Below are 13,972 nucleotides of genomic sequence, written 5' to 3' on the forward strand. Positions count from 1 at the left end.
GTGCGAAGCAGCAGGTGGCTGGCAAGAAGCCCAGGCCAGGCGCCACTCCAGTTCTCCCACCCTGCTATGCCTCGCCAGCCATGAGCCTAGCATCTGGTGCCCGTTGGTCAGCTGAGCGGCACTCCCAGTATGGGAGCACACTGACCACCAGGGGGCAGCTCCTGCATTGAGCGTCTGCCCCCTGGTGGTCAGCGTGCATCATAGCAACTGGCCAACCAGTCATTGGGTTGTTCAGTAGCTTAGGCTTTTATATATATAGAAGATGATGTCACACTAGACATACACAGCAACACCGATCCCCATTATTTAGTTAAAAAGACAGGCTCCCAAAAAGCAAATAGCGTATCTAAGGATGCACAACTGGTAAATAATCTTATATATCCACACACATCCTGGCACACACAGTATCCATTCCTGAATACTGTTGGTTTTCAGTAACATCAGACACACAATCTCCACAGGTCGACCTCATAACTCCTCCATCATCTCTTGTATTCCTGGCTTTTCCCCCCTACCCATCTTCTATTCTCTGTTGCCTATCAAAGGATTTGCTCGAGGTCTTTTTACATCCTAGAGATCAAATGGCAAATGTGCTGGGATTTCAAGACACAATTACAAAAATAGGTTCAGTTCATCTGCAAGAATAGCATACTCCCCACTTTCTCCATTTCTATACTCTGTAATTCACCCCACCCACTGAATGGGAGAAAATATTTGAAGATCATATATCAGATAAAAAAATTGTACCTAAAACATATAAAGAATATTTACAACTTAGAAACAACCTAATTAAAAATGGGCAAAGAAACTGAACAGAAATTTCTACAAAGATATATACAATGGCCAATATGCACATGAAAAGCCCAACATCATTAATCATCACGAACATGCAAACCAAACACATATATAATACATATATGCATATTTAATTGAGTGCAGGTAGATTATATTCCATGCTAATTACTTTCGGGGCTACTAAAGGGATATCAGAAAATATTTCCTTTAAAAGGGACATTGGTTCTGATGGGTTTGAGACCCACTGATGCAGCAGATATCACAGAGGATTATCTGTGATCAGCAGATAAGAGTTAGGTGTTTTTTTTTCTGTTCTATAACAGCTTCAGCCTCAAGAATTCCACGGGGAAAACAACAACAAAATTAGAAAATAATTTATTACTATTCACTTTTGCTACCAACTCATTCTTCATTTAGAAGATGAGCTGTTTCTGGAAGTATATGTAATTATACATTTGGACACATGTACTAGTATCTGTTAGTTATACAATGACGTATTTCACAAGATCTGTGCCAGATAAGTGAATCTTACATCTCTTAATGCCTGAACATTTAATGTAAACAATTTTTTTCATTGAAGATAACTCTGAAAAAAGGATATTGCTTCATCTTACTGGCCTTTTGTGGCTCAAGGCCATTGTGACAAACATCATTCTTACCATGCTCTAACCAAAAGACACCCTAAGGCACACCGATGTTGGCCACTGCTAGTCTCTCAACTAAATGGTCCCAAACTGACGAGCTTTTTGGAGTTCTCGGCTCTGCTTTTTATAGGAACTTATTTCTCTTTATGGGCTATTATTGCTGTTCTTAATACTGGTGTCCTCAGGCAGTGCCTCCCACCTCTTTCTAATTTGCTGCCTTCATACAAACAGTTAACATCCACATTACTGGTGACAGTCTATCTTCATCTCTTGGAACCTAGCACCATAACCAAAGTATTTTCATTTCCAACTTTCAGAAGTGTACAGCTCAAGGGGGGAAAAGAGTACATTTATTACAAGGTCATGGGGGTATCTTAAGGGCAAAGGTGAACCAAGGGGGCAGAACCAGGAAGTAGAAACTCAGCAAAAACCAAAGAGGCCATTTTCTTACTCTCACCTCTGTGTTCCTTGGCCCATCTGTGTCATTCTTTGATCCTGCAGGCTCCCCTCCTTGGCTTCTCCACCAAGATGACTCTGCCATGGCCTTGGCCAGGTAGCTCAGTTGGTTGGAGCATCATCCTGATACACCAAGGTTCTGGGTTCAGTCCCTGGTCAGGGCACCTGCAAGAATCAACCAATGAATGCATAAATAAGTGAAATAACCAATTGATGTATCTCTCTCCCTCCTCTCTCTTTAAAATCAACATATTTTTAAAAAGTCGATGACTCTGCCACAACTCCTGAGGTTACTCAATTCAGTTTTAGTCACTTGCAGAGAACAAAGCGCTGCCTCTCTCCCAGTGCAACCCTTCCAAAGGAGACCATCAGATTGACCCTGTTTGGGTCAGGTTACTCCTGTGGTTCAACTGATAAGGTCACAGCATAAAAATGGGTGCTGGGGCCATCTCTGTGAGGAAGGGCAGTTTTTAGAGAACATTGTCGTGAGTGAACTGGCTTCACATGAACCAAGGACACCAGATAAGCCAGACTTAGGACTTTAAGATAAAAATACGCTGTGTCTGAGGGCCTGAGGTTTTCCCCTATGAAGAAAGAACATGAGGTTTGGCCCATTATTTTGTGGTATATACTTTTTTTCCCCCTGAGAACCTGGTTGTCTACTCTGTTTCTTTTTAAAATTTGATATATAACTCACATACCATAAAATCTGACCTTTTAAAGTGTACAATTCAGTGGCTTTTAGTATATTCACAAGAGTTCTGCATCTAAATTTTCCAGAACATTTTCATCACCCCAAATGGACACCTCATACTCATTAGCAATCAGTCCCATACCTCCTTTCCTGGAAACCACTAATCTGCTTTCTGTCTCTGTGATTTGCTTATTTTGAATATTTCAAATAAACAGAATTTATACAATACTAGAGGCCTGATGAACGAATTCGTGCACCAGTGGGGTCCCTCGGCCTGGCCTGCAGGACCAGGCCAAAACCGGCTTTCCGACATCCCCTGAGGGGTCCTGGATTGTGAGAGGGTGCAGGCCAGACCAAGGGACCCCACTGGTGCACAATTGGGGCCAGGGAGGGATAAGGGAGGTTGGCCAGCTGGGGAGGGACTGCAGGAGTGCTCCAGGGCGAGTCCAGCCTGTCTCACTCAGTCATGATTGGCAGGACCCCAGCAGCAAGCTAACCTACCAGTTGGAGCATCTGCCCCCTGGTGGTCATAGCGAGCAGTTGAGCAGCCTTAGAATATCATTAGCATATTACACTTTGATTGGTTGAACAATGACCAGACAACTGAACACTTAGTATATTAGGCTTTTATTATTATTTTCTTTTTTACTGTATATTTTATTTATTTATTTATTTATTTATTTATTTATTTATTTTATTGTTTAAAGTATTACATGTAGTAGTACATATATCTCCTTTTTTTCCCCATTGACCTTCCCCCAGTCTCCCCTATCCCCTGTCGCATGACCCTCATCCCACACCCCCAGTGTCTTCTGTCCATTTATTGTGCTTATATGCATGCATACAAGTCCTTTGGCTGATCTCTTTCCCCCCATCCCCATCACTCCCCTGCTTTCCTGCTGTAATTTGACAGTTTGTTTGGTGCTTTACTGCCTCTGTATCTATCTTTTTGTTCATCAGGTTATAATGTTATTTATTTTCCATAAATGAGTGAGATCATGTGGTATTGTTCTTTCATTGCCTGGCTTATTTCACTTAACATAATGCTCTCCACGTCCATCCATGATGCTGCAAATGGTAAGAATTCCTTCTTTATTTATGTCAGACTGGAGTGGGTGGAGGAACTGAGGAAAACTTGGAAATGGATAGGGTGACTCATTCTTTCAAGGGACTTGGCTACAAAGGAGAAGAGAGGCATCAAGTGGTGGTAGGAGAATATGGGGTCAAGGGAGGATTCATTTTCAAGATGGGAGGTGATGTTGAAATGCAGATGGAGAGGAGATGGGAGAGAGGGAGATGATGAGATAAGTGAAAATTGTCATGGTTATCAGCGACACCAACTAGCGATCCTAAGGAAAGCTTGCTGTGTTCTGGGGCTGTTCTAATTGTTAGACATTTCTTCTTCACTTCGAGCCCAAATCCATCTCCCTGTCATTTCCCCCTTTGGTTAGAGTTCTGCCCTGTGGCCCTTCTACTCGACACTCTACAAATGGGTGCACCCTGCTATCATATTTCTCCTCTTCTTCAAAATAGCAGACGGACCCCTCCAGCCCTGTGTCCCCCAACACGGAGCCCAGACCTTTACTGTCTCAGCCAAGGCCACACACTCACACTCCTGTTTGTCAAGCCCTCTTCAAAGTTGGTGCAGGCACTTTCACTTTGCTAACGGAAGCATGCAGTGACCCAGCCTGTTGTGGTTTGAGATATAAAATGATAACATCTGCAAATTTATCTTAACGTGTGTGAAATGTGTCTTAGGTGATAAAAGAGTCTTGTGCAAGTATGTGCCTGGCAATATGAGGAAGGAGGGGCAAAGAAGCACAGTGCTCATGAGCATAAACAGCCTCGGTGGTGAGACTGAATGCTTCCCCATGAAGATCAGGAACAGGATGTGGTCCTTTATACCGTAAAAGGGACTTTGCAGATGTGATGAAGTTCAAGGTTTTGAGATGGGGAGGGTATCCTTGGTTATCTGAGTGGCCCCAGTGAAATCACAGGAGTTCTTAAAAGAGAGGCAGGAGGGTCAGAGTTAGAGAAAGGAGAGGTGACAATGGGAGTAGGGGCTGGTCTGGCAGGCTGGGAGCCCAGGAGTGCCCACAGCCTCTAGAAGCTGGAAGAGGTGAGGAACAGCATAGTGGTTTGGGTCAATATCTGGATTCTTTATTCTATTCCATTGGTCTAGATGTCTGTTCTTGTGCCAGTACCAGGCTGTTTTGAGAATAGTGGCTTTGCAATACAGCTTGAAATCTGGTATTGAGATCCCTCCTACTTTATTCTTCTTTCTCAGGATTGCTGCAGCTAATCAGGGTCTTTTTTTATTCCAGATGAATTTTTGGAGAGTTCTTTCTAGGTCTGTGAAATATGCCATTGGTATTTTAATGGGGCGTGCATTGAATCTATAGATTGCTTTGGGTAGTATGGACATTTTAATGATGTCGATTCTACCAATCCATGAACGTGGTATGTTCTTCCATCTGTTTACGTCTTCCTCTATCTCTTTTTTTCAGTGTCCTGTAGTTTTCCACAAATAGGTCTTTTACCTGCTTAGTGAAGTTTATTCCTAGGTATCTAAATGTTTTTGGTGCAATGGATTGCCTTTTTAGTCTCTCCTTCTGTAAGTTCACTATTGGAGTATAGAAATGCCATAGAGAGGAGAAACCAAGATGGTGGCATAGGTAAACACCTAAACTGTGGCCTTGCACAACAATATCAAAACTACAACTAAACGACAAAACAGACACCATCCAGAACCAGAGGAAAGCTGGCCGAGTGGAAATTCTACAACTAGAAGAAAAGAGGAAAGCACATTGAGACTCAGAGAAGCTGCAAGAGACAGACTCACATGCGGAGAGGATGAGGGGGGTGGGGTGCTGTGTGCACGGGCGGCTGGCTTTCTAAAGCGGGAGGGAGAAGGAAGCTCCCAACTGCACTGAACTCCAGTCCTGGGCGAGACGCTGGGAAACCAGACTCATTCGGGGGGAATCTGCACTGTTAGAGAAAGAGAAAGCACACTGAGACTCAGAAGCTGAGGAAGGCAGAGTTCTGGAGGCACACACGCACAGAGAGGACTGACTGCTGAATACACGGGAGACTGAGTGCGCAGCTGGCTTTCTAAAGCGGGAGGGAGAAGGAAACCCCCGACTGTGCTGAATTCCAGTTCCGGGCAAGTTTCTGGAAACCCTGACTCATTTGGGGAGAAATTGGACTGTCTGGCAGCAGGCGAAACTCGAGGGCGCTTTCTCCCAGAGGTGCTTGCAGCAATTACCGAGGGACAATGAGACACAGGAGCCTCATAGGGCAGGGCTGACAGGAAACCAAAGCTGTCTGCTCCACCCTGAAACCCCGCCCCATCCAAGCTAAACACAGAGGCTTTTGCAATTTTTCAAGTCTTGTCTCATAAGAGTGTCTCCAGCACAGAAGTTCTCCCAGCGTAAACACAGCTGATCCTCACAGCCAGTTGGTCTGGAGGTCAATTCCTCCCAGTGATACCAACAACAATCAAGACTTAACTACAATAAGGCTGAGCACACAGTCCACAAAGTGGTGTACCAAGAGTGTCCACCTCAGGTAACTGGGGAGGCTGAGCCACTGTGCCCTAGAGGACACCTACCACACAAAGCTACTCTACCAACTCAGGGAAGCAGTGAAAATATGGAGACAAAGAAACAGATCACAAATGAAAGAAATGGAGGAAAACAAATGACTGGATATAGAGTTCAAAACCATGGTTATAATATTTTTCAAGAATTTCCTAGAAAAGGCCGATAAATTTAGCGAGACCTTTGAGGATATGAAAAAGGACCAACTAGAAATTAAGCATACACTGACTGAAATAAAAAATATTATACATAGACCTAACAGCAGACTAGAGGATCTCAAGAATCAAGTCAAAGATTTGAAATACAGAGAAGCAAAAAACACCCAACCAGTAAAGCAAAAAGAAAAAAGAATCCAAATATTTGAAGATAGTGTAAGGAGCCTCTGGGACAACCTCAAGCATACCAACATCCAAATTATGGGGGTGCCAGAAAAAGAAAGAGAGCAAGATACTGAAAACCTATTTGAAGAAATAATGACCGAAAACTTCCCCCACCTGGTGAAAGAAATAGACTCTCAAGTCCAGGAAGAGCACAGAACCCCAAACACTTTGAAAAATTGTCAAACTATTTTCCAAAGTGGCTGCATCATTTTACTTTCCCACCAGCAATGTGAGGCTTCCAATTTCTCTACAATCTTTCCATCTTTTTAAAAATATGTAATTTTATTGTTTTCAGAGAGGAAGGGAGAGAGAGATAGAAACATCAATGATGAAAGAATTATTGATCGGCTGCCTCCTGCAAGCCCTACACTGGGGATTGAGCCTGCAACTTGGGTATGTGTCCTGACCGCTTGGTTGATAGGTTGAGGCTCAACCACTGAGCCCGGTTACCGTTGCCATCTTTTTAATTGCCTGTTTTGATTTATAGCTAAGCCGTGGCGTGAAGTATGTCATTGTGATTTTGATTTGCATTTCCCTAGTGACTAGAGATAGTGAATATGTTACATATCCTTATTAAGCATTTGTGTACCTTTTCTGTAGAAGTGTCTACTCAAATCATTTGACCATTTTTCTCACCTGGCTCAGGCTGCTTCCTCCCCTGTCCTGCAACTAAGGAAGCATCTGAACTGGCTCAGGATGTGGCCTGGCTTCAATTCCAGGAGGGACACTTTACAGGGTGCAAGGCTCCAGGTAAGGGCTCCTAGGGCACCTGGCCTGGCGTTTGGGTCACCCCTGCCTTGCCCCCAGAGGTTGAGAAAGCAGAACTACCCCCAACTCCCCATTACAGCCTTTGGTGGAAACAACCTGAGTGTCCATCGACCAATAAACAGCTATAGAAAATGTGATATATCCACACAACATATTATCCAGCCATAAAAAAAGAATAAAATACTGACATATACTAAAACGTGATGAGCCTTGAAAACATTATACAAATTGAAAGAAGCCTGTCATAAAAAACAACATAGTATGAGTCCATTTATGTGAAATGCCCAGAATAATTAAATCCACAAAGACAGGGGAAAAAATGGTGGTTACTAGGGGCTGGTGAATCCATAGAGACAGAAAGCAGATTGATGGTTGCCAGGGGCTGCAGGGAAGGAGGAAGTGACTGCTAATGGGCACAGGGTGTCCTTTTAAGGTGATGAAATGTTTTGGAACTAGAAAGAGGTGGTGGTTGCATGGCATTGTGAATGTACTAAATGCCACTGAATTCTAAATCTTACAATGGTTAATTTTATGTTATGTGAATGTCACCTCAATTTAACCACTAAGTTCAACCCCAAACACATCTGATCTTCCTTCCTTGCTTGGTTTGTCCCTATAGGGGGCACGGCCCTCTCACATTCTATATATCTGACTTATCTATTATTTGTCCTGTTTCTTTAGAATATGAGCTCCAAGAAGGAAAGAATTTTGGTCTCTTTTGTAATCTCACATATCCCCAGAGTTCCTGGCACTCAGTAAATAGTTGTTAAATAAACGAATTAGGCCTGACTGGCATGGCTCAGTAGTTGAGTGTTGACCTATGAATCATGACTTGATTCCCGGTCAGGGCACATGCTGGATTTGCAGGCTCGATCCCCAATGAGGGGCATACAGGAAGCAGCTAATCAATGATTTTCTCTCATCATTGATGTTTCTATCTCTCCCTCTCCCTTCCTCTTTGAAAACAATAAAAATTATATTAAAAAAACAAACGAATTAAGAAGAGTATGGTAATAAAGCAGATTCCTGCCCCAGGGAAGGGTACCCTAAAATGCAAAATGGGTGCCATACGAACAGAACGATGACTTGAATGTCCCTTTTGGTGTAGCTGATTCTGCCCAAATTTGATGATTCTATTGCATTTCAGTTACACATCTTTTTCTTTTTTTTTTTTAAAGGAGGGGGGGAGGCAGAGAGAGAAAGAAACATCAATGTAAGCAAGACACATTGATTGGTTGCCTCCCACATGCACCTCGACTGGGGTTGGGGATCATCCAGCCTGCAGCTGAGGTATGTGCCCTTGGCCGGAATCAAACCCAGGACCCTACAGTCCGTGCGCCAATGCTCTATCCACTCAGCCACTCCAACTAGGGCATTACACATCTTTTTAAACATGAGAAGTTAGAATACCACACCCTCTCCCTCCACTGACCTCCTCTAAATCGCTAGCCCTTTTGAGTAATTCCTTTCTCCCCTGATATTAAATGTTTTTATCACATGCTAAGTTCCCACTTGTCTTTGTGTTTAATGCTCAACTCTATCCTGTTCCGCTCATTTATAGTCTGCTCACTAGCGGCCTTTAATCACACAGCTTTATAATCACTCTTAATATCTCCTTGGCCTCTGGCTTATTTGTGAATCATTGGCTTTTGTCCTGGTTTCCTCTCCTTCCCGGATGCCTCTGCGTAGTCTCCTTGGTGTTGGCGTCCTTCAGGGATCTGCCCTCAGCCTTGCTCCATGCCACTATACCCTCTCCCTGGGCAGACCTCCCACCTCCACTCTTGCCCCTTCTATCCATTTTCCAAGGTGCAACAGGAGCGACTTTACTAAAGTGAAAATGAAATCATGCTGTGCCTCTGCTTATAAACCTGCCTATTGCTCTCGGGACAAAGTCCAGACTCATAACCACAGCACAAGGGGCTGAAATATACTGGGTTTCCTCAAAGCACACCCTGAGACAAGAATGCTGGTGAGTAGTTCAGTTGGGAGGTTGAGGGCCGGGAAGGGAATTTGGGAAGTGGGACACGGAAGGCAGTCAATACAGGAAGCAATCAAGAGTAGGTCTGTAAGAAGAAACACACACACACACACACACACACACACACACACACACACACACACACACACACCTTCATCCAAGCCCTCACATCCCCCCATTCCATTCATGACCTCACTTACTACTTCACAAAAATACAGAGTCCACCAATCTTGATGTTCCACTTTGAACATCTTTGTGGGTTTTGTTGTTTTTTTGTCAAGCCTCACCCGAGGATATTTTAATTGATTTTTAGAGAGAGTGGAAGGGAGGGGAAGAAACAGAGAGAAACATCAATGTGAGAGAGACACATCAATAGGTTGCCTCCCACATGCACCTTGATCAGAAATAAACCTGTAACCCTTCATTCCACAGGCCAAACCTAACCAATGAGAAAACTGGCTAGGGCTCTTTGAACATCTTTTAATGCCTTAAATGTTTCCATCTTAACTACTGCCCCCCCTCAATCTTTCCTTGACTCTATGTCCCCCATCAAAAACCACCCTGAGCCCTAGCTGGTTTGGCTCAGTGGATAGAGCATCGGCCTGCAGACTGAAGGGTACCAGGTTTGATTCCAGTCAAGGGCACATGCCCAGGTTGCGGGCTCAATACCCAGGAGTGGGTGCACAGGAGGCAGCCGGTCAATGATTCTCTCTCATCATTGATGTTTCTATCTCTCCCTCTCCCTCTCTCTCCCTCTCTGAAATCAATAAAAACACACACACACACACACACACACACACACACACACACACACACACACATTAAAAAAAACAAAAAACCCACCCTGACCTTCCTCCCCTCGTGGCTACGCTGGCAGGAAAAGCAGTCCTCATGTGCTCCTCCAAGGCCCTCTCATCAGTCCTTCCCTGCACGATTGCTTTGTGGGAAGGTGTTCCATTGTGAAGATGTGATTTGAAGTGTCTTTGGGTATTTAGGTCTAGCGATTCTGCACAGGTGAGGATCTCAGAAAGGCTTGGTCTGGTTATAGAGATGTTTAAAGATCTATCAGTAATTTTTTATAAGTAGTGCCTGTTAGATGTGATCAAATAATTGAATCGATACCCCTTCCCCTGGGAATTGACCTTTAGGCCACTTCACAATGGACATTCCACTGGCTTAGACCACATTCCCCCTGCTAAGACCATTATCTCTCCTCTGAAGTTTCCCAGAATCCCAACCTGCACAGAGAATTCTCCGCCCAGAAAAAGCCCACTTAGAGTTCTTTAAAAACCTCTGACTCCCAGTCTTTGGGTGCTGGCACCATTTGGGGCTCAGCCCATCTGGGTTTCCAGATGACCTTTACCCCTTTGGCCTCGTGCATTCCTCCTTCGGCGACCCTAACAGTGCCTGCATATGCAAGAGAAAACTTCATAGAAGTGGCCTTAGTGTGCACTCAGCTCAGAGCTTCAGATTAAGGATTCTTGGACCATTCAAAATCTTTTCTTTAAAATATATTTTATTGATTTTTTTACAGAGAGCAAGGGAGAGGGATAGAGAGTTAGAAACATCGATGAGAGAGAAACATCGATCAGCTGCCTCCTGCACACTCCCCATTGGGGATATGCCCGAAACCAAGGTACATGCCCTTGACCAGAATCAAACCTGGGACCCTTCAGTCCGCAGGCCGACGCTCTATCCACTGAGCCAAACTGGGGCCCATTTGAAATCTAAACTTTATTGCTTCTCAGGAAACAGGGCCTTGGGTCCACTTTAAAACCCAGATTTGAAGTTGACCGTTTTATACAAAACCTGCTTTGCTTTGAGCCTGCCAAAATTTGCTTTCATTGAAATGTAAGCTAAACTCCACCAGAATCCTACAAAAATGGTGCCTTTGCTTGGGGACAACTCACGGCTCCTCTGGTATGTGTTCGCCCTCATTGAAGGGTCAAATCCTAGCTTTGTTGGATGGCAAGTTTGTTCTTAGGAGTCTTAGGCTGCTGGGCCTAAGTCCTGAACGGACCTCCCAGGGCACAGAGGAGGATAGAGAGAGGATCCAGACAGAGGGTAATGCAGGAAATATTTAGCATAGAAATAAAGTCCACCCCCCTCCCCACTACCCAGCAAATCTGATTCCCCACTATCTACAGACAGGAGTGTTGTGAGGAAGTGTGTGTGGGGTGAGGGCAGAAGGGGAGGCGGAGACCTTCGTTCACCCAGTGTCCATACACATCTGGGGCTGAATAAAGGATTGAAGAAAATGAATCAGTCAGTCTCTGAGTGGCTCTTGAGGCCATGGAAAGATCTAGGCCCTTTACTAAGGCACAATGGAAGCACTGGGTCTCCTGACATTTGAAGGGCTGTCCCTTTCCCCCAAATGAAATGAGTCAAAAAAGTGAAAGGAACAGGGGGAAGGACAAAATTCTAAAAGCAAAAAACACACACACACTCACAAAAAACAAAAAAAAACACACCTCCTTTCCTTTGAACATTATCATTGTGCCAGCATGTGCGGGAGGCCAGCGGGGGGCGGGATCAGTTGCCAGGCAGGCCTATAGGACTTGACTTCCCTTGCTCATCCCCCAGACACATCTGGGCAGCAGCCAGGGGTCCGCCCCCATTCTGTCATCATTGGAGGAGCTCAAACTTAAAGGCTCCAGTTTAAATTCAGGGCGTTTCATTTCCTCTTTCTGGTGGGCCTGCTTGTGGCCCTTCTGGAGCCAGCCCCAGGACGAGAGTGAGCCTCTCACCATGCCAGCCTGCTGCTGTCTGTTCCGGTATGAGACCAAGAAAGTCATCCAGATCCAGAGCACGAGCTATGGCACCATTAAGTGGTTCTCCCACATGATTGTCTTTTTCAGTATTAGGTAAGTGGGGTGTGGAGATGACCCCAGATCTCTGCAGTGGTTGCCGGCACAGGAAACCCCAAGGTGCAGCTTCTAGTGCACATCCTGAAGTTCACATGGTTTTAAAACCTGAGATGTGTGTCTCACAGCAAGCTGGAGGAGAAGTGTTTGTGTTTCGGGGGAGGAAAAAGGGGGCAGGAGGGTGGCCAGCAAGCAGCAGACAGGAGGAAGCTGTGCCAGTTTGCTACAGAAAGAAGCTTGGGAGGCAAGTGTGACACTCTGGGTTCTATCCCAGGCCTGCCAGGGCGAAATGGGTAGGGCATGCTTGGGAAAGGTGGGAAAACACAGGGCAACACCCTTGATTTCCAAGGAGAAGGACATGAATCGGGGTGCAAGTATTGATGCTGCTGGTAGCTGTCTGATTCATCTTTGCTTAGGGGCAGGAATAGGACTGTTACAGAAGACCAGAGAAAAACCAAGCCACGCTTAGAGAAAGAGTTACATTTTAATTATGCACAGGACCAGAGAAAATTGTGCTTTTTAAATTCCGGGGCCCCCAACATGGGGGAAACCTTTTCTATTTATACTTTTTCTAGCTCGTTTGTCTCCCAAATTTGGAATGAGATTTCCAGGCCTTCTGAGAAAGAAGGCCTGCATGCTGGGAAGGGGCCATGAGACCATATCTCAAGGCCTGGCCTGGTGTCAGCACTGACAATTCTGTATGAGGCATAGTTTATGGCCTCTCTGGAATGGGAGTAGTCTTATTTTCCTTATTATTTAAGCAAGCAAGTGTTTACAGAAGCCAAAAGAGCAGGGTTAAAATTTCAAACAGCAGTTTTTATTTATTTATTTATTTATTTATTTATTTATTTATTTATTTATTTAATAAATCTTTATTGTTCATATTATTACAATTGTTCCTCTTTTTTGCCCCCCATAGCTCCCCATCCACCCGGTTCCCACCCCACCCTCTGTCCTTACCTCCCCTGCACTGTCGGCATCAATAGGTGTATGATTTTTGTCCAGTCTCTTCCCACACCCCGCAGACCCATTTTCCCCAGAGAATTGTCCGTCCACTCCCTTTCTATGCCCCTGATTCTATTATATTCACCAGTTTATTCTGTTCATCAGATTTTTTATTCACTTGATTTTTAGATTCACTTGTTGATAGACATGTATTTGTTGTTCATAATTTTTATCTTTACCTTTTTCTTCTTCCTCCTCTTCTTAACCCTTTGCACTAGCTTGCTTTTTTTTCTCGATTCCTTTATTCTAATGCTAACCGTGTCGAGTCACACTCGACATCTGAGTGCAAAAGGTTAAAGAATACCTTTCAGGATTTCATATAATACTGGTTTGGGAGTGATGAACTCCTTTAGCTTTTTCTTATCTGTGAAGCTCTTTATCTGACCTTCAATTCTGAATGATAGCTTTGCTGGGTAGAGTAATCTTGGTTGTAGGTTCTTGCTATTCATCACTTTGAATATTTCTTGCCACTCCTGTCTGGCCTGCATAGTTTCTTTTGAGAAATCAGCTGATAATCGTATGGGTGCTCCCTTGTAGGTAACTAACTGTTTTTCTGTTGCTGCTTGTAAGATTCTCTCTTTGTCTTTTGCCCTTGGCATTTTAATTATGATGTGTCTTGGTGTGGTCCTCTTTGGATTCCTTTTGTTTTGGGTTCTGTGCGCTTCCTGAACTTGTAAGTCTATTTCTTTCACCAGATGGGGGAATTTTTCTGTCATTATTTCTTCAAATAGGTTTTCAGCGTCCTGCTCTCTCTCTTCTTCTGGCACCCCCATAATTCTGATGTTGGTA

General features: G+C 44.2%; 2 protein-coding genes across 2 annotated transcripts in view; one reads left to right on the forward strand and one right to left on the reverse strand.

Annotated features, from left to right (window-relative positions):
- Positions 1–13,972, reverse strand: part of IFT81 (intraflagellar transport 81) — a 204,593-nt gene that overhangs the window by 122,783 nt on the left and 67,838 nt on the right. Inside the window, exon 4 of the mRNA XM_079762819.1 lies at positions 1,897–2,060. Coding sequence (XP_079618945.1) covers positions 1,897–1,925 — 29 coding nt within the window. The 5' untranslated portion in view covers positions 1,926–2,060. The remainder of the gene's footprint in view (positions 1–1,896; positions 2,061–13,972) is intronic.
- P2RX7 (purinergic receptor P2X 7) overlaps positions 1–13,972 on the forward strand; it is a gene marked incomplete at its 5' end in the record, with an annotated part of 115,170 nt that overhangs the window by 46,626 nt on the left and 54,572 nt on the right. The window lies entirely within an intron of this gene.

This window comes from Cnephaeus nilssonii (assembly GCF_951640355.1).
Source record: "Cnephaeus nilssonii genome assembly, chromosome: 22".
Lineage (NCBI taxonomy): Eukaryota > Metazoa > Chordata > Mammalia > Chiroptera > Vespertilionidae > Cnephaeus > Cnephaeus nilssonii.